Source organism: Scyliorhinus canicula, chromosome 22 (genome assembly GCF_902713615.1).
Source record: "Scyliorhinus canicula chromosome 22, sScyCan1.1, whole genome shotgun sequence".
In the NCBI taxonomy this organism is placed as follows: domain Eukaryota; kingdom Metazoa; phylum Chordata; class Chondrichthyes; order Carcharhiniformes; family Scyliorhinidae; genus Scyliorhinus; species Scyliorhinus canicula.
The window spans coordinates 18,700,371-18,726,358 of record NC_052167.1 but is presented as its reverse complement, the minus strand read 5'-3'; the positions used below and the strand labels follow the sequence as shown (position 1 = coordinate 18,726,358).

Below are 25,988 nucleotides of genomic sequence, written 5' to 3'. Positions count from 1 at the left end.
GGAGGAAAATAGAGCGCCCGGAGGAAAACCACGCACACACGGGGAGAACGTGCAGACTCCGCACAGACAATGACCCAAGCCGGGAATCGAACCTGGGACCCTGGAGCTGTGAAACCTCTGTGTTAACCACTGTGCTGCCCAAAGATGTGCTGTTAGTTTTGAAAAAAAAATGACATGTGTGCCTCGCTGAAGATGATGCTTTACACGCGCTGTAGCAAACCCACATCAGATAAAATCAAATCATTGTGTTGCACAAATCAGTAGCACCGGTGATTTAGAGTGCTACTCGGGTGCCCAAGATGGCGCCCGCTCAGTGCACGCACACCTGAGTTGCGAATCAGGTTGGATGTCACATCGGTGAAGGAGTTAGCACAGGCACGGCCAACATCTGTTGGAGGTACGCAGAGAATGCAGATTAGGCCACCAGTCAGCATGTAACGTTGGCTTGAAGCCAGCACTGCCATTTTGGAGCATGGTACTCCAAATAGCATCCTCTGTCAAACCTGCCCACTGATCATGTGAAGGACCACCACCCACCTAAATGTTTCGAGAGATCATCGGCTTCTTGTTAGGAAATCGGGGAGCCCTCCATCGATGACCCGTCATCCCAACAGGAGAAAACCCCCCCCCCCCCCACTCCCAGGCGGTCCCTCCCCTATCCTCTCCATCATGACCCCACCCGCTGTCTACCAGTCCCTGGGGTTTCCCCTCCATCCCGCTGTGACCCTCCACATCTACCTTCATCCTGGCTCCGGCACTATGGAACTGCCCGTCATCCCAGCATTGGCGAGCGCTCACGCTGGGGGTTTCTGGGACTGCTTAAGAACCGACCAATATATGCAGCCATCTTTCATTTTCAGTGCACTAGGTTACTGGCAGGTTGGTTATGGAGTATGCAATGAGTCTAGAAATGTTTGGCCGTTTCTAGGGTCCTTCAAAGTTGCTAACATGTAAGGGTTGGGACAGGAATAAGGACATCAACAGATTGTTAAATATTAATTTCTCGGGGCAGCACGGTGGCACAGTGGTTAGCATTGCTGCCTACGGCGCTGAGGTCCCAGGTTCGAATCCCGGCTCTGGGTCACTGTCCGTGAGGAGTTTGCACATTCTCCCCGTGTCTGCGTGGGTTTCGCCCCCACAACCCAAAGATGTGCAGGTTAGGTGGATTGACCAGGCTAAATTGCCCCTTAATTGGAAAAAATAATTGGGTACTCTAAATTTATAAAAAAAAAAAATATTAATTTCTCTGTTATCTATAGAAAGGTTACAATAACCTCCAGCAGTAACTTGTACACATATATGTATGTATGTATCTATGTGCGTCTGTTGTACAATATAGAAACTATTTTAAAATGATCATAACAACATGGAACATATCTGTTTGCAATTAAGCTAATTTTTTTTGTCGTAAAGACTATAACGAACATGAACAATGCAAATCACGTAAGGTAAGTAAATAAAACATTGGCCATCGTCTTGGTCCATTAATTAGATTTCCACTAATTCATTAATAGCAGTGTCAGTGGGAGGGTTAGGCAGCTGGCAGCAATTACATCACGTCTCTATCAATCAATTCTTCAGCAGTCAAATGGTCTTCATGTACTTGTGCTGATTGATATCTTAAGTACCCCTTTATTACTGTTAACTGTGTAAGCGGGAATCGCTGCAATGCTGGAAAGGGCAGGGCTTATATCTCTTTTCCCAGAACACAGCTATAATTGGCAGGCTGGGCACAGAACGCTTCATCTCAACTTGTACAGTTCTTGACAAAACAATGGAGGACACAAGGTTGGGGGAGGGAAGAGATAGTGCGGTCTGTTGGAACATTTAACTGACCTCAGATAATAACTAAAACAGCAGTTACACAGAGCTGCCTGATCCCCATAATAATAATTGAGTTTCTGCTTCCTTACGGGATGTGGGTGTCGCTGGCTAGGCAAGCATTTATTGCCCATTCCTAATTGCCCTTGAGAAGGTGGCGACGAGCTGCATTTACAGTGCAGAAGGAGGCCATTCGGCCCATCGAGTCTGCACCGGCTCCTGGAAAGAGCACCCTACCCAAGGTTAACACCTCCACCCTATCCCCATAACCCAGTAACCCCACCCAACACTAAGGGCAATTTTGGACACTAAGGGCAATTTATCATGTCCAATCCACCTAACTTGCACATCTTTGGACTGTGGGAGGAAACCGGAGCACCCGGAGGAAACCCACGCAGACACGGGGAGGATGTGCAGACTCCGCACAGACAGTGACCCAAGCCGGAATCGAACCTGGGACCCTGGAGATGTGAAGCCATTGTGCTATCCACAATGCTACCGTGCTGCCCCAAGTTGCTGCAGTCCATATGGTCTTGGTGCAGTCATGCCACCTCCACCCGTTCAAATGAATCGGCGGCCTCTTGAGAGTTGAAGGGGTGAAACAGGAATAAGACACCCTTCAAAGCTCGGCTGAACTGCAATACTAGATTGGACTTGAACAACCCCGTACAGCGCAGGAAAGACGAGGACGACTGACCCATGTGACTTTGGGCTGGATTCTCTGTCCCCACGCCGTCGCAAAGCAGAGCGAAGATCTAACCCAGAAAGAAAAGATGGCCGATTCTGTGTGAAGGATCACAGTGCCCATCGTGTCACAAAGTCCCAATGGTGATAGCTCCACCGAAGACAACAAGGGTTTTGTTAAGGCGTATTTGTAGTTCAGAATGGAGGTTGCCCATCGCTTTTAATAACAATAGCAAGCCAGCTTCTGAACTATGTCGCAGCATTAGGTCGATAAGGTCCCACAGATAATTCCACAGACCTCGACCGGCTCAAGGAAATTTCTGCAGTTTTTGCCATCGTTTGTTCAATTAAAAACCTCCACACCTGTAGTCAGGCTACCCCACCACCTTGGAAGAATTGTGAGATGCTCGTATTGGCAAAGAGTCAAATATTCAGCACAAGAAACAAGTAATTAACTAACAAAATAACGAAAATAACAAAAATATAAATCATCTTCAAATGTCATCTTTCCCAGTTTGATTGGCTAGACACCCTTATCAGGCATTGCCTTATAAACTATATAATACTATCAGAAAAAATATTGTTATTCCAAAAAGAATCTGTTGAACTTCTAGAAAAAGGTTGAATGTCGCTCAGTGCCATCTCTATATGGTTGACCATTATCTGTTTTCGAATGTTAAGGCTGATTTATCAACAATGTTTTATGACCTCAATCATGGCCCATGTTTATATGAGAGCCATATTCAATCATAGGAGTCTCAATTGAGTCAAGTCCTGATATCACCTGATGTCCATACATAAGGAGGTTACTAAACTGTGACTAGGAGAGAGGACATCCCTTCTACTCTTGTGACCGAGGTCAGCTCACTCAATTCAAGCCAAAGGATGGGAAGCTATCGAGGTCTTTATTGTCAGTTGTAAAAAAGAACTTCCTTTAATATTGTGCCTTTCTCAGCTCCTGGGTGTCCCAAACCATTTCAAGGCCAATGTAATATTCAAGATGCACTGTAGCAACTCACCGAGGCTACTTAGACAGCACCTTCCAAACGCATGGCCTCTGCTACCTAGAGGGCAGGAGCAGCAGACACATGGAACACCACCACCTGGAGGTTCCCCTCCAAACCACATACCATCCTGACGTGGAAATATATCACCGTTCCTTCACTGTCATCGAGTCAATATCCTGGAACTCCCTCCCTAACAGCACTGTAGGTGTACCTACACCTCAGGGACTGCAGAGATTCAAGAAGGCAGCTCACCACCCGCTTCTGAGGGGCAACTAGGGATGGGCAACAAATATTGGCCTAGCCAGCGACGCCCACATCCTATGAAAGAATCAAAGCAGCAAAGACAGCATTGTCAGAGACCCCCTCCCACACCCAGGCGTTGCCCTCCTCCAGACCTTTGCATCAGGCAGAAGGTACAGAAGTCTGAAGACCTGCAAATCCAGACATAGGAACAGCTTCTTCCTCACAGCTACTAGACTCCTCAACGACTCTCCCTCAGACTGATCTGTCCCCTGTAAGAACACTATTCACGATGCCCTATGCTGCTCTTGCTCGTGTCGTCTTTGCTTTGTTTGGCCCCTTGTTCCGCACTGTACTCAATCACTCATTTGTTGATGTACTTTGTCGGTTGGTTTAGCACACTGGGCTAAATCACTGGCTTTTAAAGCAGACCAAGGCAGACCAGCAGCACGGTTCAATTCCCGTACCAGCCTCCCCGGACAGGCGCCGGAATGTGGCGACTAGGGGCTTTTCACAGTAACTTCACTGAAGCCTACTCGTGACAATAAGCGATTTTCATTTCATTATTATTTTTGTCTACTGTGTATGTTCCTTTGGCTGCAGAAACATACTTTTCACTGTACTTCAGTACATGTGACAATAAATCAGTCATTATGTAGAGCAACTTGGGACGTTTTCCTTCACTAAGGGCACTATATAAATGCAAGTTGATGTTGCCAAGGAGAAATTCAGCAGATAAATTGCTCAAAACTAACCCCACAAAAAGAGTTGACAAGCCGGTTAATCTACACCATTGGTGTTTTACATTTAAGCCTGTGTGTGATCAACTGGAACCTACTTTTAACTGGAATTGGTGGAGGTGGATCTTCCACGGTCTTCTTTTTCTTTTTTGATTTGGGTTGTAGGAGGGACGTGCTCCCTGTGCTCATCACCATTTCTCCTGAACTGTAAAACACAAGAGTGTTATCTACAGGGCTAGTTCTCATTGTCCGATCAACAAACGGAAAGATAATCAGCCAGTGGTTAGACCCCATGTCAATCAGGAGTTGACACATTTAGCCTTGCATACCTTTTACCTGTTCCCTTTGATTTCCACAGTGTATTAATGTACGAGGGATGGACTCAAAGGAGACATCTCCAATTGTATCGGTGAGAGCATATATTCTTCAATGCAGTGATGGGCAAACTCAGCTCATGAATGGGCCTCCTTCATCTCAGTGGGCCGCAAGGGCAAAATCAGGCATGTTCGTGAACTATGACCGCATGAATAACCATACATTTAATACAAACTGAATATTTCATAACGAGTAACAGAAAATGCTCCATCATTCATACACTAATAGAACCATCAACTTCAAATGGCAAAAAGAAAATAAATATGCACGCTTTGATTGGAGGGGCTGGTTTAGCACAGTGGGCTGAACAGCTGGCTTGTAATGCAGAACAAGGCCAGCAGCACGGTTCGATTCCCGTACCAGCCGCCCCGAACAGGGGCCGGAATGTGGCGACTAGGGGCTTTTCACAGTAACTTCATTGAAGCCTACTTGTGACAATAAGCTATTATTATTATTGATTGGACACAGAGGGAGCGCACGGCTCTCACAGTCAATGTTGTGAGCGATCAGCACACACCTGACGAGCCCTCGCTTTACGTGCAAATCACTTCAGCCATGCCTGTAGGATGGAAATGTCTCCCAGGTCATGCAGACCATCTAGTGCGACCTGGGAGACATTTTGTTGACCGTTGCCCACATGGAGAGTTGCCACATTCCGCTGATTTCCATCCGCGTAGCTTTTCTTCTACAGGCATGACTGAAGTGATTCGCACGTAAAGCGAGGGCTCGTGAGGTGTGTGCTGATCGCTCACAACATTGACTGTGAGAGCCGTGCGTTCCTTCTACATCCAATCAATAATAATAATAATCATCACTTATTGTCACAAACAGGCTTCAATGAAGTTACTGTGAAAAGCCCCTAGTCACCACATTCCAGCGCCTGTTCGGGGGCCCGCAGAATGCCTACCGCTGCTTTAAGGCTTATCCTTGACAGTAAGCAACACATCACCCCAAACATATAAGTAACGGCAATAGAAAGAGCCACACGTCTGTCGGGACGTCACCTAAATTTCTTCCAAACCAACGCAATTTAAGCCAAAATCTAAAGTCCTTGAATTGGAAATCCAATTGAAGCCCAGCAACATTTGTACCAGATGAGCTGGGGCAGACCATTAGTTTCCCTCTCCGCCAGTGGGTTAGAATAGATCATGGGAGATCCAAACACTATTTTTCTGCCTTTGCTCCGAATCCTTTGAAAGCCGCACCCAATAAAATCTCTCTCTCGCAATCTTCAAAGTTCCAATTATTTCAGCACCTACAGAATTGTCACAGTGCAGAAAGAGGCCATTCAGCCCATCATAACGGCACCGGCACTCTGAATGAGCGCTTTTGCCATTCTCCCGCCGGCAGGTTCAGCTCTCCACTGTTGAAAAAAGTGTGGGCTAAACTGGGATGAAACCCCCCCACCCCCCCCCCCCCCCCCCCCCCCCGCCCCCCGCCCCAGGACCCAAAAAATGACTTACTGATTCTGACCCAAAAAGCTGGTGGGAAACACCCCAAAACCCATCCAAAATGGCACTGGGGAGACTTTTTGGTTTAATTCGGCCCAAAGTCTAAGGAATCAATTAACGATTGTCGTAAAAACTCATCTGGTTCACAAGTGTCCTTTTGGGAAGGAAATCTGCCATCCTTACCTGACCTGGCCTACATGCGGTTCCAGACCTGCAGAAATGGCCGACCAAGTAACTCAATTCAAGGGCAAATAGGGATAAGGCCATAAATGTTCACGCTTGCCAGCGACGCCCACATCCCGTGAATTAATAAATAAATAAACGTTATTCTAGCTTTAGATATCTGCAGTGGAATAATCTAATTATCTTGCCTTCTCGGAATGACTGTTACCGTGGGCAGCACGGTAGCATAATGGTTCGCACGATGGCTTCACAGCGCCAGGTTCCCAGGTTTGATTCCCGGCTTGGGTCACTGTCTGTGCGGTGTCTGCACGTTCTCGCTGTGTCTGTGTGGGTTTCCCCGGGTGCTCCGGTTTCCTCCCACAAGTCCCGAAGACGTGCTGCTAGGTGAATTGGACATTTTGAATTCTCCCTCAGCGTGCCCGAACAGGCACCGGAATGTTGCGACTAGGGGCTTTTCACAGTAACTTCATTGCAGTGTTAATGTCAGCCTACTTGTGACAATAAAGATTATTAATAATTATTATTATTATGAAGTTTCATGGCTCTGTTGCAAATACAGCCTTTGAAAGCAGAGGCTGTTTCACATCTGGGATCTGGTTCAAATCCAGGCAGAGGATTGAGGTTAACCTTCTCAAGGGCCCAGGGTGACGAGAAGTGAGGTGGCCGTTAACACAACTGTTAATGCACAAGAGCCCACAGTCCCTAATCTTCCCGGGCTCCTGCTCTAAATTAAAGTTATAGTCTGGGGATTGAAGGTGTTGCACTGATATAATGGAAGGGCCGGTTTGTAGGAGCTGTTTTTCCAATATTCCGGGTGAGAGGTGCTGTTGAGGGAAGAACAACGATCCTTAATCAGCATCTAAACACCAAATTAGTGTTGTAATCATGGAGATTTGCCGATTGCTTTTTGGTAATAGACCTGGCCGGCCAGGGCTTGGAGTTAGTGATGCGTGCCGCCCCAAAGAAATATAACATTTTCCACAATGCAATTCTCCACAAAGTTATGCACAGACTGTACCTGCAATTGGGGCCTTTTGTCAAATATTTTCTCCCTGTGAAGAAATGCAAAAGCAATGAAGTTCTGCACACACAAAACAAAAGCAAATAAATTGGACGATTTTCCTGATAAGGGAGACATGCAAAAGTGGCAACTTAATCTTTTCGATTATCGCAATCACCTCTCGTTTGCTTCCTGTTTTTCAACGTCTGACAAATGATAATGGCGGCAAAAAGCATCACCGATATAATCCCCAGAGAGCACACCAATGTCGCATAAAGATACAGATCTGAAAACAAGTCACAAACATTAGCAGGATAAACACAATGTAAACAGCAACAATCAATTACTCTGAGAGCAGACGAATCTTCTTTGTATCAGAAATGTATTCAGTTACCAGAGAAGGGAATAATCTTCCTCGGTCTCTTTGCGATTGCGCACCATTCCTTTTTCTATGATTATTGAATGAGAAAGATCGAAACTATTTTGGGCCCAATAAACTCTCTCTTGAAATTAGCACATTCTGTTGAACAAAAATGACTTGCGTTTTGGTAGCGCCTGCCGCAGTCTCAGGATCTTTGAAGCGTTGTCGCCGTGTTGGTGTAACAAGTGCACAGCAAGCTCCCACAAAAACAGCAATGAAATGAATGACCAGGTTGGGATTTCCAGGCCCTCCCACCAGCGGGAGCTTCCGCCTCTGCTGAGGGTGACCCTCCACGATGGGTTCCCCAACAGCGGGACGGGCGAGCCACGCAAAATGCCGCGGACGCCAGGGCAGGAAGATCCTGCCAGCAGCCAATGGCGAGCTGCCTCTGCTGGGGAGGTGCCGCAAAATCCTATCCTCAAGTCTACTTTTTTAAAGCATTGCTGATTGAGAGGTAAATATTAGGCGGGGCGTAAGGGAGAGCGCCTCTTGTTGAAAATAATGCTGCGGAAACTTTGAGGGCAAATGTGGCCTTTGTTTAACGCCTCATCCAAAAGGCGAAACTTTTGACGGTGCGGCATTCCCTCAGGAGTTGCACTAAAGCATCAGCCCAAGTTAGGAACTCAGTTCCCTGGAGTGGGACCTGAATCCAGCACTTTCTGACTAACAGGAAAGAGCATTACAACCAGACCCACAGCTCATTTCAATGACTGTAGAATAAATAGACCAACACATGTAACAAAGGCAAAATATTGCGAATGCTGGAAATCTGAAATAAAAGCTGAAAATCCTGGGGGGGAATCTCAGCGGGACTGGCTGCGTCTGTGAGCTCTGAAGATCTGCTGAGCTCTTCCAACATTTTCTATTTTTAACAATAATGTAACGGCTGACTAACGACTGAGATAACTTGCCTTAAGGGTGAACTTAGTTTGGTGGTCTTAGTTTGCAGAAGAGCATGGACCTGGACCCAGATTCAAACTGAGTTAAATAGCAAAATAGTGAAAGAGGAAAACGATTTGCTCTTAAAAGGTTTAAATATTTTTGCTCGTTCGCCATCTCCTTCAGCCACGTGTGTCCAACCCACTCTACATACAACCTTCCTCTGTCAATCATCCTCACAAAATGTGGACTGGATGAGTTACAGTGGGCTAAACAGCTGGCTGGTAATGCAGAACAAGGCCCGCAGCGCGGGTTCAATTCCCGTACCGGCCTCCTCGAACAGGTGCCGGAATGTGGCGACTAGGGGCTTTTCACAGTAGCTTCATTGAAGTCTACTTGTGACTATGAGCGCCTATTATTAGATTCTTATAATATATGCTGGACTGAATTCTCCACCCTTCATAATATCTCCAACTTATCAAAACTGAGCTGCTTGCGTCTTGTCCTGTAGCGTCTTGCTCCCTTTTATTTCTGCCCTTGCCAACCTCCATTAGCTCTCTGTCCTTCAAAATACCAATTTGGAAGTTTCATCTTGGCTCACTACTCTTTCCATCGACTCCTCATCGTTGCTCCTGCTCCTTCACCACTTTCCCCCTTCCATCTGTGTCCTGCGTTGCATCAGCACCTCCCTACATTCCCCCTTTGGCTTTAGCCTCACATTCGGGAACTCTTCCTCTGTATCTGTCCGCCCTCCTGCTCTCCCCATTATAAGACTCAAGGCTGACAACCAGTCAACTCCCAGGAGTGCCTTACTACAACTGCTTTCCCATCTAATTTTTTCACCCATAGTATTCCTGGGGGATGGTTTGCATCTACCTTCAGATGCCACACCCTAGGAGGGCATTGGCAATCACGGACTTCCACTGATGCTCAGAACAGTAATGCAGTTTGCCACTGCCTTCTGAAAAATGGCGGACCAGGAAACTCTCCCACTCATGCTGCCTGCCAGGAGGCATATTGGAAACATTATGAGGCTGATAACCAATCTGTTTGGCTATTTTATGAACACACCTTCTGTAACCATCAGGTCCTGAAGTGAACCTTGAACCCAGAGCATCTAACTGAGAGGTAGGGACACTACCCACTGTGCCACAAGGCCTATCAACCTATATTGTTGTACAAAATAAAAGTTTGAAAAAAAAATCCGGTCATGCCCTCAAACATCTGTCTTCACCACCTCCCTTTCTAATTTTCTTGCCTTCGCTTCTGAAGGGTTTGGCTCATATGGTTGTGGTACTTCTTCACATGTGCCAAATATAAGAAAACACCCTCCTGCAGAATAGTTTTCCTTTCTCCCGTGCTCAGGGAATTAATCTGGAATGACGAGCAACTTTACCTCCAAATATTCTCCGTTCTTCCTTGGGAGTCTTGGAAATCAACACAGTGGAAGTTTCCAGAAGTGGATCTGCAAGTTAAAAATCACGTTGTTTACTTGTACTGCTTTGCGGAACGTTTTGTCCGTCCTTACTACGTAGCTGCGGGAGTTAAGATTTTGTGCATCACCGTTATTTAGCTGGTGACGTGATATTTCTCTGTTATCATGTTTCCCTTTGCTAATTGTCTCCAAACACCAGCCGCATCAGGAAACAGACTGGAGGTCGTAACATTTGACCGCAAAGGTTTATTGATCGTTTATTGAGTCGGATTTTTTTTTTGCAAGGTCACAGGAAACACAGAGGTCCATCAGTCCGGCAATGTTGCCCGATGAAAGAGCTGTCTCCTGAAATTTGCTGTTAAACGCAGTTAAGCTCGCACAGTGCCACTCAGTAAATGTTGAAAGGTCAGTGATGGAAGGTTCCAGTGCAGTTTGTCAGACAATATTCTCACCAGATTCTCTTACGATGTTCTGTTTGCAGATTGCCAGTTCTGGCTGGACGGATTCCTGAATGTTTCCTCACGTGACCTCCCACCTCCAACCACCCTGTACTTCCAACCACCCTGTACCCCTCAAACGACCCATTTTCCCGTCTCCATTGCTTTTCTTCTCCAGTGGTAGTGTCGAGGAAATCAATACTTGAGTCGGTGAGACTTTTAAGACAATACTGGAGGTTTGGCTACCTGATGATGTATCCTGTCCATAAGGGTAAATTGGGATCAATGTTCCTGATTTGGGTGAAATTAGGAAAATGTGGCCAATATGTATGCCAGATTTCACTGGCTGGGTTATACTGGAGATTTCTCTGAGATTGATGCCAACTACTCCAGTGTCTTTGTGCTTAAGGAAATGAGCGCAACTTGAACAACCTACCTAAAGCAACACAAAATTGGCAGAATTGCGCATCTTTGACCGGAGGGCTTAACCAACTTTGCGGGCTAGGCCCGATTCGGACAGATTGAATTTTGAACTAGCCCTGGAATCTGGGCACGGAATTGACGGAAACAGGTTGGAGCCACTTCGCCCTCCGCAAAGCATTAAGAATTAAGCAAACTCAAGATCAACCCTCTGCTGCACATCAGATAAACGTAACCTCGCATTGATTAAGATCCAAGAGCGAACAGCGGGGGACTTGGTCGTCTGGAGGATGGGGAGGGAGTTCAAACTCGAGATTTGGTCAATATGACAGAAAGGAGATGGGACTTAGAAATGGGGGAATACGGTAGCGCAGTGAGTTAGCACGGCTGCCTCACGGCGCTTAGGTCGCAGGTTCGATCCCGGCCCTGGGTCACTGTCCGTGTGGAGTTTGCACGTTCTCCCCGTGTTTGCGTGGGTTTCAACCCCACAACCCAAAGATGTGCAGGCTAGGTGGGTTGGCCACGCTAAATTGTCCCTTAATTGGAAAAAAATGAATTGGGTATACCAAATTTTTTTTAAAACTCTAAATTTAAAAGAAAAGAAATGGGGAATACCGGCATACACCATCTAATCGGAAGCGACATGAAGTTCAATGCGAACCAATGAGGCCATAGGTGGATAAAAGAGGCTCTTGGCACTGAAATGGATTTTTATTATCCAATAGTAAACTGATTGGATGAGGGGTGGTCATGTGTCGGCCCCTCACGCCACCCACTCACCAGGCCAAATAAAGAAAAATCAATCTTTTTGAATGTGCATGTGGAGGATTCTCCACTGATTAAACCGTGTCTACACTGACGTTTTCCTTTGCTTGCTTGTTGAATGAATAGATCAGGTGGAGGATGATGTAACGTCGCCTCCTGTGAGACTGATCGCAGAACTAACACCTTAATGGGCTCACAGGGCTGGATGGAGGATCGGTGAATCAATTCCAGATGTGGACAGTCGTTTGGGGGCACCCATGTAGAGAAGAACAAAATCACGTGTGGCCATTCTCAGTGACAAGGCAATCGAGGGAGTTCAGCCTAACCTCCGACAAAGATCACAGAAAGCCCGAGCCAATGAAACCAAAAAGGCATGCAGCGTTGTGAGGGGATGAAACCATTCGGGCAATAGGATGATCGAGTAACAGTGAATCGAGGAATTTGATATGTTACCTCTCTAAGTAAAAGGATAAGAAGAAATCTTCTCCTTGATGATTTGACCAACTGGAACACAAGATGGACCAAACATTTCTGTACAACGTATGCAAAGTAATCACTTAGTGGATGTGGCAAATCACAAGGCCAAGCTAAATTGAAGAACGAATCTTTCTTTCATATACATAGCAACTTTCATGGCTTTAGGATATCTCAAAGCACTTTTGAAGTGGCATTATTGTTGTAATGCAAAGAACTTTAAAATGAATACAGGGAAGTGGCACTTTATAATAATAATATAATAATCGCTTATTGTCACAAGTAGGCTTCAATGAAGTTACGGTGAAAAGCCCCTAGTCACCACATTCTGGCCCCTGTTCGGAGAGGCCGGTACGGGAATTGAACCCGTGCTGTTGGCCTTGTTCTGCATTACAAGACAGATATTTAGCCCACTGTGCTAAGTGAGATCCTAATTTTACATTGGCACAGCGGTTGCAAGTGAAGAATTTCCTGAGATTGAATGATGTGCACAACGTCCTGAGATTGAATGATTTTTGTTAACCAAGGTTTGTAGCTAGAGTCAAGATAGAAATCAGCCATGATCTAACTGAAATTGAACAAGGTTGAGGGGCTAAATGGCCTCGCCAGTTCCTACCTTGTTTATTTAGATCACCGAATTTACAGTGCAGAAGGAAGCCATTCGGCCCATCGAGACTGCACTGGCCCTTGGAAGGAGCTCCCTACCCAAGGCCACACCTCCACCCTAACACAGTAGCCCCACACAACCTTCCTGGACACTAAGAGCAATTTAGCCCGGCCAATCCACCTAACCTGCACGTCTTCTGACTATGAGGAAACCAGAGCACACGGAGGAAACCCACGCAGACACGGGGAGAAAGTGCAAACTCCACACATTGACCCAAGCCGGGAATCAAACCTGGGACCCTGGAGCTGTGAAGCAACTGTGCTAACCACTGTGCTACCGTGCCCCCCTGGTTGTAGTGCAGTGAAGTGACTGTGGCATTTAACCAAGTATTAAATTGGAGATGTTTAATTGGTCTTTGACTTTCTAAGAATCACAGAATCCTACCGTGCAGAAGAAGGCCATTTGGCCCATCAAGTCTGCACTGACCCTCTGAAGAGTACCCTACTTAACCCAATCCCCGTCACCCGCCCTAATGCTTTGGACACCAAGGGGCAATATAGCATGGCCAATCCACCTAACCCGTACATCTTTGGACTGTGGGAGGAAACCGGAGCACCCGGAGGAAACTCACGCAGACACGGGAAAAAAGGGCAAACTCCACACTGACAGTCGCCCAAGGTCAGAATCGAATCCGGGTCCCTGGCATTGTGAGGCAGCAGTGTTAACCACTATGCCGCCTCGAATCATTGGGGCGGTGATGCTATGGTTACAGTGCAGAAGGAGGCAATTTAGTTCATCAGGTTCATGCTCTTTACAAAGCGAATAGTCAGTTCCATTGCTCCATTCTATCCCTGTAGTTCTGCTAGTTAATTTCCCACAGGAGCCTATCCCATTTCCTTTTGAAATCATTGATCGACTCTGCTTCCACCACTGTTAGAAGCAACAACTTCCAGGCCATTAGCAGTCACTGCATAAAAAATATTCCTCACATCCTCGCAACCCTCTCACAACCCCCCCCCCCCCCCCCCACTCCAATATCTTAAATCTATGTCCCTTAGTCGGTGTGCCACCAATGGGAGAAGTTTCCTTCATATGCTTTGTCACCTGACGTAATCTCGTAAACCGCCATCACATCTCTTCTCAATCTGTTCCCAGCTTCTCCAGCCTAACCTTGTAGCTAAACTTTCTCATTATTGGAACCCATTCAGGTAAATCACATCCATCAGAACATGCGAACGTACGAATTAGGAGTAGGCCGCTCGGCCCATCGTACCAATTCAATACACTCATGGCTGATGTGATTGTAACCTCAACCCCACATTCTTACTGCCCCCCCCCCCCCCGTAACTTTTCACCCCCTTGTTAATCAAGAATCTATCGTGCTCCACTTTAAAAATAGTCAAAGATTCCGCTTCCACTGCCCTTTGAGTTCCAAAAATTAATGTCTGAGGGAAGAAACTTCTCGTCATCTCAATCTTAAATCACCGGCGCCTTATTTTTAAACAGTGACCCACGGTTCAAGTTTCTCCGACAAGAGCAAACATCGTCGAAAAATTCACCCCGTGAATATCCCTTCAGGACATTAATGGCTTTGATCAAGTTGTCTCTGACTCAACGCTAGCGGATACAAACCTAACCTCTCCAATATTTCCTCACAAGACAACCCGCCCATTCCTGGCATTGGTCTAATAAACCTTCCCTGAACCATTCAGAGGTTCCTATCGTGTTAACATGCAATTCAATCCGAGGCGGGAAAATCATTTTACCTTCAAAGGGTGTCCAGGTTTCACTTCTGCTCTCCGAGACCTGCACAGTCGTTGTCTGTGGTACACGCACTGTGAACAAATTCAAAGCGAATGAAAATAACCATGTGATCTTTGAATTCCTTTCATCGTTGTCATCAAATGCGTAGGTTTTGGTTTTTGCTGAAGATCTCATGTGCAACATGTTCTCTTTCTTACTGTCTATATCGTGAACAGCTGACTCAGTTGTAACTGCCGGTACTCTTCCAGCGCTAACCTTTAGAGGTTCGAGAATGTGGCTCACCACCCCTTCTAAAGGGCAATTAGGGATGCAAAGTAAACGCTGGATGATTTGCCCACGTCCGTGAAAGGAGAAAAAGAAAGATGTGATCTAAGGGGGGACTTACGGGATGGGGTGCTCGAGGGAGGACTAGTTGGCCACCGTGGGTGAGACTTAAACCTTCCTTGTGGAGCCTGGTCACTAGCTGTTCATTTCAGGCTCCGTCAGAGCCACTTCCTTGCAGAAGGAGGCCATTCGGCCCATCATGTCTGTACCACATCTCCAAATGCGCATACTCACCTTGTGCCATTCTCCTGTCTTCTCCCCATAACCCCACACATTCTTGCTTTTTACTAGCTCTCTACTTCCCTCCTGAATGCTTAGATTGAACCTGCCTCCATTATACTCTCAGGAAGTGCATTCCAAATCTTTTAAAGGTTCTTTCTCACATAATTCTCAATCCTTTCACGAGCGAGAACAGTTTCTCCCTACCTATTCTGGCCATACCCTTCACAATTTTGGATACTTCTATTAAGTCTCTTATTCATTCAGCTTGCAGCCTCATTACAGCCTTGGTTCAAACACGGACAAAGAGCTGAACTCCAGAGCTGTGGTGAGAGTGACTACCCTTGACATCAAGGCAGCATTTAACCAATTGTGGCATCAAGGAGCCCAAGCAAAATTGGAATCAATGAGAATTGGGGGAAAACTCCCCTGATTGGAGCCATTCCTGGCACAAAGGAAGATTCGAGGTCATCACTGCAGGAGTTCCTCAGGGTAGTGTCTTAGGCCCAACCATCTTCAGCTGCTCAATCAATGACCTTCCCTCCATCATAAGGTCAGAAGTAGGGATGTCCACTGATGATTGCACAATGTTCAGCACATCTGCTACTGAACAGATACTAAAATAGTCCATGACCATATGCAACAAGACCTGGACATCCAGGCTTGGGCTGATAAGTGGCAAGGTTCACGCCACACAAGTGCCAGGCAATGACCATCTCTAACAATCTCCTCTTTACATGCATTACCATCACTGAATCCCCCACTATCAACATCCTTGGGGGTTACTATTGACCAGAACGGAACTGGATTGGCCATATAATTGCTGTGGCTACCAGAGCAGGTCAAAGGTTAGGAATCCTGCAGTGAGGAACTCACCTGCTGACTCACCAAAGCCTGTCCAACATCTAGAAGGCACAAGACAGGAGTGTAATGGAATACTCTCCACTTGCCTGGATGAGCGCAGCTCCAACAACACTCAAGAAGCTCGATACCATCCAGGACAAAGTAGCCCTGCTTGATTGACACCCCATCAGCCACCTTCAACATTCACGCCCTCCCCGCCGGCACACAGTGGCAATGGTGTTTGCCAGCTGCAAGATGCACTGCAGAAACTCACCAAGGCTTCGTCAACACCACCTTTCAAACCCATGACCTCTACAGCCTAGAAGGACAAGGGAAGCAGACAAATGGGAACTCCAGCACCTAGAAGTTCCTCTCCAAGCCACTCACCATCCTTACTTCAAAATATGTCACCCTTCCTTTACTGCTCCGGCCAAAATCCTGGAACTCCCTCCCTAACAGCACAGCAGGCGTACCTACACCACATGGTTCAAGAAAGTGGCTAACCAACGCCTTCTCCAGGGCAATTAGGGATGGGCACATCCCGGAAACAAATAAAAATTAAGTTGCTGCTTCAAGTATATCAAATGCCAATCCAGATATTCAAGAACAATCCCCCTAACCTCAGGCCTTGGCCTCCTGTTCAGAAGTACTGGTTAAAATTGGAGACAATGAAACCCAGGCAGGACAAGTCTGGCTTCAATTTATTTTTTAACCCATTCGCCCACCCTAATACCCAATCTTTTTAAGTCCCATAACATATCGGTCCTGTAGCCTAGCAGTTTCCCAACTGGGAGCGACATTCTTTCCTATTGAGGGCAGGAACCTGGTCACCAGGTGTCAGGCTGTATGGTGCACCGGCCTGGCCTATTTCTCACTCCTGCGCAATGCTGATTCCCCCGAGCCATCTTCCACTCTATCATGGACCATGTTCGCATGGACTCTACGTACATACCTTTAGCCAAAGAGAGGAAAAATGCACCTAACATCACCCCCCTCATCCTGATGGCCACATTTGTGGGCAGCTGCTTCAAACATTGAATGTCACTGTTCGTTGAGGATCTACCTGTCCCTCGTGTTGTGAAGGACTGGTCCGGCTACGTTGCCGCAAAATACTCCAGGCAGTTAGACCGTCTTTCACTTCGGGCAAGGTTAATCAGAAAAACAGCTTCGACCAGAACTCCATCAGGCAGTGGTCCACAAGTAAATCCCTGGAGGTCGTACAGAAAAGCAGGTGGTCGATCCGATCGCATGGTTTCCTGAGCAGACTGCCTCATCGCCAGAACTTTCAATCAAACATCAAGAGGTAGGTAGGGTGGTGGTAAGAAAGGCCCTCCCAGTCAGATTCTTCCTACACACTTGAGAGTCCCACCCCCGACTTTGTACATTGCTCTTGAGTTGGCGGTTTTGGGGAAGAAATTGTTGTTTACCTCCTCCTGTAATACACCTTTTCAAAGAAGATCTGGAGAGGGACGCAGTGGTTATTTACTGATGTTCACTCCTGAGGAGCTCCATGAGGCAGAACTCTGTGCTCTCCGGGCTACTCCCAGGAATGCACACCAGGATAAATATCAAGGGCAGTACGGTAGCACACTGGCTTGCACTGTGGCTTCACAGTGCCAAGGTCCCAGGTTCGATTCCCCGTTGGGTCACTGTCTGCACGTTCTCCCCGTGTCTACGCGGGTTTCCTCCGGCTGCTCCGGTTTCCTCCCACAGTCCAAAGATGTGTAGGTTCGGTGGATTGGCCATGCTAAATTGCCCCTTAGTGGCCAAAGAAAGGTTAGGAGGGGTTATTGGGTTACGGGGAGAGAGTGGAAGTGAGGGCTTAAGTGGGTTGGTGCAGACTTCATGGGCCGAATGGCCTCCTTCTTCACCATATGTTCTATGTTTTAACCCTGACTGGAGGATCATCAACTCGGCAAAGAATGCTTTTCGATTTCCCCGAAATCCGTTGGTCTTCCATTGCAAAGAGTGCTCCTCGACCAGGTGTTGCAGACGGACACATTCCGAGGTCCAGGTGCTGAGGGACACACTAAAGCACGGGGCAGCTGCCCCAGAGGCGCAATGGGGGAAGGTCGCTGTCTAAGGCCTTTCAGCGTGAGTACAATAAGGGGCTGGAATATTTGTCGAACCCCTTACACGATATGACTGACATTGAATATACTTTGAGAACGAGGAACCTCAGAGAGAAAAAGGCTGCATGAAGGAATTTTATTGCACTTTCTGCAATTTTTCAACGTGAAATGTTTTGCCTGACATGGAATGTAGACTGTAGCTATGAAGAGAATGAGGGGTCAGTCGCTAGGGGTCATAGGTTTAAAGTCCGTGGGGTAAAGTTGAGAGGAGATGTGCGAGGCAGGCTTTTTACACAGAGGGTGCTGAGTACCTGGAACGCGCTGCCAGGGGAGGTTGTGGAAGCAGATACATTAACGGCGTTCAAAAGGCATCTCGACAAACACATGGATAGGATGGGTATAGAGGGATACGGCGCAAGGAAGTGCTGAGGGTTTTGGCCAAGGGTGGTATCATGACCGGTACAGGCTTGGAGGGCCGAAGGGCCTGTTCCTGTGCTGTATTGTTCTTTGTATAGAGGCATCTAAGAGTGGGAGATACCGTGTGGAGACAAGCCAAATTTTAGGGCACTTTGTAATTTTCAAGTTGTTATATGTATCTTTACAAATTTTACGAATTATGCATTTTTTTTGGAAAAAAAAAACCTTCCAGTCGAGAGGCTGACCACAATTATTGACCCGTTGCATGTTTTGGAGTTACTTTGTAATTTTTATTAAGATCATTTTGTCTTCTGCATTTCGGGTCAGTGCAGACTTGATGGGCCAAATGGCCTCCTTTTGCGCTGTGGGGGATTCTATGATTTCAAGCTATTCCTGTTGCTGGCAGGAAGCATTGTCATTTGCCCATATTTCAGGGTAGATTCATAAAGTAATGAGAACATGAACAGAAAACCCTCTTGGTCTTCTAGCTCCTTGATTCGCGTGAGATGGTTGCATAATGGTAATGTCACTGGACTTGTCATCCAGAGAGCTGCTGACTGATGCTCTGGAACCAAGTCCATGGCAACTGGTCGAATTTTAAATTCAATGAATAAAATCTGGAACGGTAAGCGAGTCTCAGTAATCAGGAAAAGATCATCAATTGCCATAAAAACCCACCTAAATATCCTTTAGGGAAGGAAATCTGCCATCCTTTCCTGACCTGGCCTACATGTGACCTTGGATCAATAGCAATGTGGTTGACTCTTCACTGCCCTCTGAAATGGGCCAACGAGCCACTTCGTTCAAGGGCAATTAGGGGTGGGTAACACACCCTGGGCCTCGTCAGTGATGTCAATGAGAGAATGTTAAAGCAGACAAAAGCCCATGAGCTCCAAAATCACATTAGATACATTAGAAATTTAGTAATACTTATCATGTAGTTTTATAGCTTTCTTTGTTACATAATTTTGCATTCATTCATTATTCACCTTACTCTCTCCGTGGACACTTTTTGCGTGGGATCATTGCAGCACCATGAGCCATTAGACACTTCAACTAATGGCGGGCGGCATGTCAGCACAGGCGTTAGCAATGCTGCCTCACAGAGCCAGGGAACCGGGTTCGATTCCAACCTTGGGTGACTGTGGAGTTTGCACGTTCTCCCCGTGTCCACGTGGGTTTCCTCCAGGTGCTCCGGTTTCCCCCCCACAGTCCAAAGATGTGTAGGTTAGGTGGACTGGCCGTGCTAAATTGCCCCATTAGTGACCAAAGATGTGCACGTTAGGTGGATTGGCCATGATAAATTGCCCCTAAGTGTCCAACATGTGGTTTCAACTTGTAAAGTTTATGTCCCCTTCTCTGTCTTGCCAAGTGTCATGTCAGAGTCTCTTTAAGAAATGTGTGTTTTGCAAATGGCAGCAGTGATGTCAGAGTGTGGGTGGAGATGGGCTGTCTTTCACTTTCATTTTGAGCTGAAAAGCTGCTTTGTGACTCTGTTTAGTTTTGTTTTAGATTTGGAGAAGCTGCAGTCACAGCAAGATATGTATGAATCTCTGCAAGTTATAGAATGTTCATTTGGTGATTTCAAAGTGGTAACTGCTCTCAGTAGAGAATTTAAACCTGCTGTCCTTCTGTAAAAAGGGTTTTGATCTTGTGGATGACTTATAGAGTACTGTATTCTTTGGGGGGGGGGGGGTAATTGAATTGCTAAGATGTTCACTGTATGTTTATAAAATGTTAACTGGGTTCATAGAATAAACATTGTTTTTGTTTAAAAATAATCTTAGTTCTTTGTTGCATCACGTCTGTAAAGTGGGCCCTTGTGTTCCCCATAACCAAGATTTATTTAAAGTTGTGGGTCAGGTGAACTCAATGATACACTTTGGAGTTCTCTAAACCCTGGACAGTAACATAAGTTAGCAGCAAGGTTACAAGGGCAGCATGGTAGCATTGTGTGTAGCACAATCGCTTCACAGCCCCAGGGTCCCAGGTTCGATTCCGGGTTGGGTCACTGTCTGTGCGGAGTCTGCACATCCTCCCCGTGTCTGCGTGGGTTTCCTCCGGGTGCTCCGGTTTCCTCCCACAGTCCAAAGATGTGCAGGTTAGGTGGATTCGCCATGCGAATTGCCCTCAGCGTCCAAAATTGCCCTTAGTGTTGGGTGGGGAAATAGGGTGGAGGTGTTGACATTGGGTAGGGTGCTCTTTCCAAGAGCCGGTGCAGACCCGACGGGCTGACTGGCCTCCTTCTGCACTGTAAATTCTATGAAATGAAGGGTTTTCAGAAGATAGAATTGGCAATTAAAGTGAATTTGGAGCTGGTTCAGAAAGCTGAGCTGAAATGAACAGTGTCAATGCTGAGCCCAGCCAGAACTAAAGAGAGTTTTTTTGGGGGGGGGGGGGGGGTTTGAATCTCTCTTCCAAATCTTGGAAAACATCTTGTGAAATAAAAAAAAAAGAACACTAGTCCAATGTTTACAAGATTTGGGCTTTCCAATGCAAATGCATCTTAATGAAGGCAACATGTTAACTCTTGAAATTCAGCCAGCAAAGTCACGGCTAATAGAAATTCAGATGAAACATTAATTGGGGCAGCACGGTAGCATGGTGGTTAGCATAAATGCTTCACAGCTCCAGGGTCCCAGGTTCGATTCCCGGCTGGGTCACTGTCTGTGCGGAGTCTGCACGTCCTCCCCGTGTGTGCGTGGGTTTCCTCCGGGTGCTCCGGTTTCCTCCCACAATCCAAAGATGTGCGGGTTAGGTGGATTGGCCATGCCCGTAGTGTCCTAAAAATTAAGGGGGGGGGGGTTGTTGGGTTACGGGTACAGGGTGGATACATGGGTTTGAGTAGGGTGATCATTGTTCGGCATAACATCGAGGGCCGAAGGGCCTGTTCTGTGCTGTACTGTTCTATATTAATAATAATAATCTTTATTATTGCCACAAGTAGGCTTACATTAATACTGCAATGAAGTTGCTGTGAAAAGCACCGAGTCGCCACACTCTGCCCCATGTTTGGGTACACTGAGGGAGAAATCAGATGTCCAATTCACCTAACAAGCACGTCTTTCGGGACTTGTGGGAGGAAACCGGAGCACCCGGAGGAAACTCACGCAGACACGGGGAGAACATCCAGACTCTGCACAGTGACTCAAGCCGGGAATCGAACCTGGAACCCTGGCGCTGTGAATCAATAGTGTGCTACCGTGCCACCCTAGTGTAAGAATTAAGGGTTTATCATGTGGGGCAAGGTAAAGGTGACCATAGGCTGCTTTCCCCTGTGAGGGGAGAGAGCTGACTGGTGGCGATTTAACCTGAGGGTCACCACACCTCAGGCGACGGGCAAGGTTGATAAGTTCATGAAAAATCTCAGCCGGTACGGGAATTGAACCTGCGCTGCTGGCCTTGGACGGCATCACAAACCAGCTGTCTAGCCCACTGAGAGAGAGACAGGGTAGAACATGACTAGCTCTCTGGAGTCTGCCTAGGGCTGTAGCTCATTTGGCTTGAAAGCTCTTGAATAAATACAAGTTAGTGCCAACCCAGAATAACACGCTGCAACACAACGATGCGACTCCCCTTCTCAGAAAGACCCCATAATAACAGGGACCTTTGTGGAGAAGACATCGCGTGAGTCTCAGCTGAAGTAAAGGATTGTGGGAAAGTCTAGATAGAAAAGTTGCCATGTTTGGTCTGAGAGAAGAACTGGAATGGGGACAGGAATTGTGCAAAGACAATCGTTTTTATTCACTGTGCACACATGCTTGTTTAACGTTGTGAATGCAAATATTCCTGGATGTCAAATGCAGTAAACATTATTCCTCAACTTTTTGGATGTTTTTTCCAATGAGGAATCTGTGAGGTATAACTGTGTGGGGAATTTATTTATTTTTAAAATCCCGATTACAGGTCAGTTCAATCATTTTTAACTCCATTGTGTTGGGAGAGCATCCGACCATTTTACTCGGCGATCAATACCAGGCTTAGGCTTACCTTTCACTTCCGTAGTATTGTCTCCATTAGATATCGACAGCCATCTCCTACTCAGGTTCGCAATTTCCTGGACTTTGCATCTGTAGTGCCCTTCATCGCTTTTGTCAAATTTGTTGACGATCAATACGTAGACCTTGGCGGGCCCCTGTTCGAAGAACTGTAGCTCGCAACGTTTCTCCCGACAGTTCCGGAATGCTTGCACGTGGCCTGTCCGATTCAGCCGCAGGATCCTTTGGCTGTCGTACAACGAATTCGAAAAGAGCCAGACCAGAGACAAGAAACTGTTCTTCCTTTTTTGTTGAGAGACGCGGCAGAATAGGGTGCCCCGTTGTCCTTCAGTGAACTCCACCACAGGCGCTGGAGTGACAATGACCTTCAGGGTCTCGCAGATATCTGTGGCCAGGAAGCGAAAAGAATAAATTGCACAATGATATCAATGCGATACTGTTACACTGCGTCAATATTGTGCTATTTATTATAAATGTCTTTACGTCTATTTTGTTTGAACAGCATTTTATTACAGGCCCGTTTGAGCTCAGAAGATTCGCTCATTTTCAAAATCCAAGGACAATCTAGTCATTTGTGACCATTCGAAAAATGACCTTGGGGAGTGAAGTATTGGCTAGTATAAACTTGAGAGATGAACAGACACTTCCAACACTGATGAAGGTTCAACTCAATTTTATTAACTAACTTCTAACTAACTAACACACGACGACTGTGGGTCTAAATGATGCTAACTTAAACTAGAGACCTAAGCCTTGTCCGAACCAGTTGATTCTCTCAGCACGTGCTGAGTTTAGCTGGTTTAGCTCACTGAGCTAAATCGCTGGCTTTTAAAGCAGACCAAGCAGGCCAGCAGCACGGTTCGATTCCCGTACCAGCCTCCCCGAACAGGTGCCGGAATGTGGCGACTAGGGGCTTTTCACAGTAACTTCATTGAAGCCTACTCGTGACAATAAGCAATTTTCATTTCATTTTTCATGTGGTGTGAGTCTGTGCTGGGCTGGATGAGTTCTTGTTACACTGAGAGGCAGCACCCAGAATGAGCGGGAACCGTGGTGCCCTCTGCCTTTGTAGTGTGTGTATTCTAACTGGTGATTGGCTGCGGTGTTTGTACATGTTGATTGGTTCCTGTGCGTGTCCATCAGTGTGTGTCTGCACCATGTATATTATGGTGTATATTATGACAGGGAGTTTTTAGGGTGACTCTGGTCGACCATAGAATTATAATTTTTACCCTGTCTTCTCTCCCAGGAGCTGTGTTCACTGGTGCAAAACTTGATTTTCAAACTGGCGCCCTGGGAGCCTTGGGGTCCTGGAGTAGTTGAGAGTATGGGGGTCGGTCTTCAGCTGTCAGTCCATCATTAGACTTCTACTCCTTCATTTCTGACTTACTACTTTTCTATTTGGTGCTCCACTTGCTGGGGTTGGATCTGATTGCGCTCAAATCTGGAACTTGCTGTCTGAAAGGGTGGTAGAGGAGGGAACCTCCTGTCTATCTATCAAGCATCTTTTTAAAAAAATTTGTTCATGTGATGTGGGCATCGCAGGTTGTGCTGGCATTTATTGTCCATCCCTAATTTCGCTTGAGGGGGCGGCACGGTAGCACAGTGGCTAGTACAGTTCCTTCACAGCTCCAGGGTCCCAGGTTCGATTCCCGGCTTGGGTCACTGTCTGTGCAGAGTCTGCATGTTCCCCCCGTGTCTGCGTGGGTTTCCTCCGGGTGCTCCGGTTTCCTCCCACAGTCCACAGATGTGCAGGTTAGGTGGATTGGCCATGCTAAATTGCCCTTAGATTAGGTGGGGTTACTGGTTTACAGGGATAGGGTGGAGGTGTGGGCTTTAGTGGGGTGCTGTTTCCAGTTGCCGGTGCAGACTCGATGGGCTGAACTGCACTGCACTGTAAATTTTATGATTCTATGATAACCCTCACAACATTTAAGAAGCTGATAGATGAGCACTTGAAATGCCAGCGCATACAAGGCTATGGAACAAGTCCTGGAAAATGTGATTGGAATAGCTAGGTGAGGTGGTGGCGTAGTGGTATTGACACTGGACTAGTAAATCAAAGATGCAGGTTCAAATCCCACCACTGCAGATGGTGAAATTTGAGTTCATTAAAAGTCTAATGATAACCATGAAGCCATTGTCAATTATCATGAAAACTCATCGGGTTCACTAATGCCCTTTAGGGAAGGAAATCTGCCGTTCTGACCGAGATGTGACTCCAGATCCACAGCAATGTGGTTGACTCTTTACTGCCTCCTCAAGGGCAATTAGCAATGGGCAATAAATGTCAGCACAGCCAGTGATGCCCACATCACATGAACAACTTTTAAAAAAGATGCTTGATGGATAGACAGACGCGATGGGCTATTTTTGTGCAGTTATGATTTTTCGAGTGGAAACTACAGGGAAGTTGGAGAAATTAATAAAAGCTGAGGACACAAAATAAATCTAGGCCGGGATTCTCCGACCACCCAGCCATATGTTTCCCGGCAGCGGGATGCGGAACGCCATTCCTGGCGGCGGGATCCTCCTTTCCGCCGCTGTCAGTAGGAATTCCCATTGAAGGCACTTCACGTTGCCGGGAAACCCACAGGTGAGGGTACGCTGCCCGCGGGCCCAGAGAATCCTGCCACTAGCGAACAGCCGGAAAGTTCCAGACCTGATTTCAAATCGGCCCTGGGTGTTTTCACGTGCCCCGCGCAAAATCCTTCACATTGTTGAGAGGGGGTGTAATGCTGCCTGAAGGAAAATTCATCAACGCTGAGCATTTCTCCACGAGGTTTTCCTGAGCTTGCCACGGCCTTACGTGCAGCCTCCATTAAAAAAGTACTTCATAGTCTACTTATCTCGCTGTGCTCTTCCCAGCTCAACAGCACCTCTGATGGCCACTGACAGCCATACCCACTCGAGCTGGCAGCTCCCGTCAGCTATAACATGGCGGCGTAACTCCCTATTTTTTCTTTCGTGACTTTCCTGGCTCAGACACACCTTGCTCGCTTTGGGTTGCTGCTTTGGCAGTTAGTTCAGGGGCCTGAGGAACATGTCCATGCTCGGTGGGGTGCCCTGGCATTATGCCTGAATGGGTGGGGGCTGAGGGGGGTGGAGGGGGGAGGCGCTTTCACTGCCTCACAAACGTGTGAAAATCACAGAGAACCTCACCTCTTCCAGGTTGCCCTGACTAGAGCGACAAAGTCCACTCTACCAAGGAAAATCGTGATGGGTGGAGAATGACGAATAACGTCACAGAAAGTCCAGCAGTCTCGCATTGTAACTATTGCAGGAAATCGAGCCATTATTCTAAAAGTCTTTCAGTGTCAATGACATACTGTACAATGCGTGAACTTCAAAAATATTTCAAAGACCATAAACGATTTTACTTCAAATCGCACATCTGTTTTCATTTCTTCAA

The 25,988-nt window shown here is 46.8% G+C and overlaps 1 protein-coding gene across 3 annotated transcripts in view; it reads right to left on the bottom strand.

Annotated features, from left to right (window-relative positions):
• Positions 1 to 25,988, bottom strand: part of vstm4a (V-set and transmembrane domain containing 4a) — a 55,786-nt gene that overhangs the window by 14,961 nt on the left and 14,837 nt on the right. For 2 of the 3 annotated variants that reach the window (XM_038783107.1, XM_038783108.1), the window contains exons 2-7: positions 22,569 to 22,961; positions 14,706 to 14,774; positions 10,198 to 10,266; positions 7,680 to 7,787; positions 7,520 to 7,553; positions 4,591 to 4,697 (exon numbers count right to left, since the gene is read on the bottom strand). In XM_038783107.1, the coding sequence (XP_038639035.1) occupies positions 4,591 to 4,697; positions 7,520 to 7,553; positions 7,680 to 7,787; positions 10,198 to 10,266; positions 14,706 to 14,774; positions 22,569 to 22,961 (780 nt within the window). The remainder of the gene's footprint in view (positions 1 to 4,590; positions 4,698 to 7,519; positions 7,554 to 7,679; positions 7,788 to 10,197; positions 10,267 to 14,705; positions 14,775 to 22,568; positions 22,962 to 25,988) is intronic. The other variant, XM_038783109.1, reaches the window with a different exon arrangement.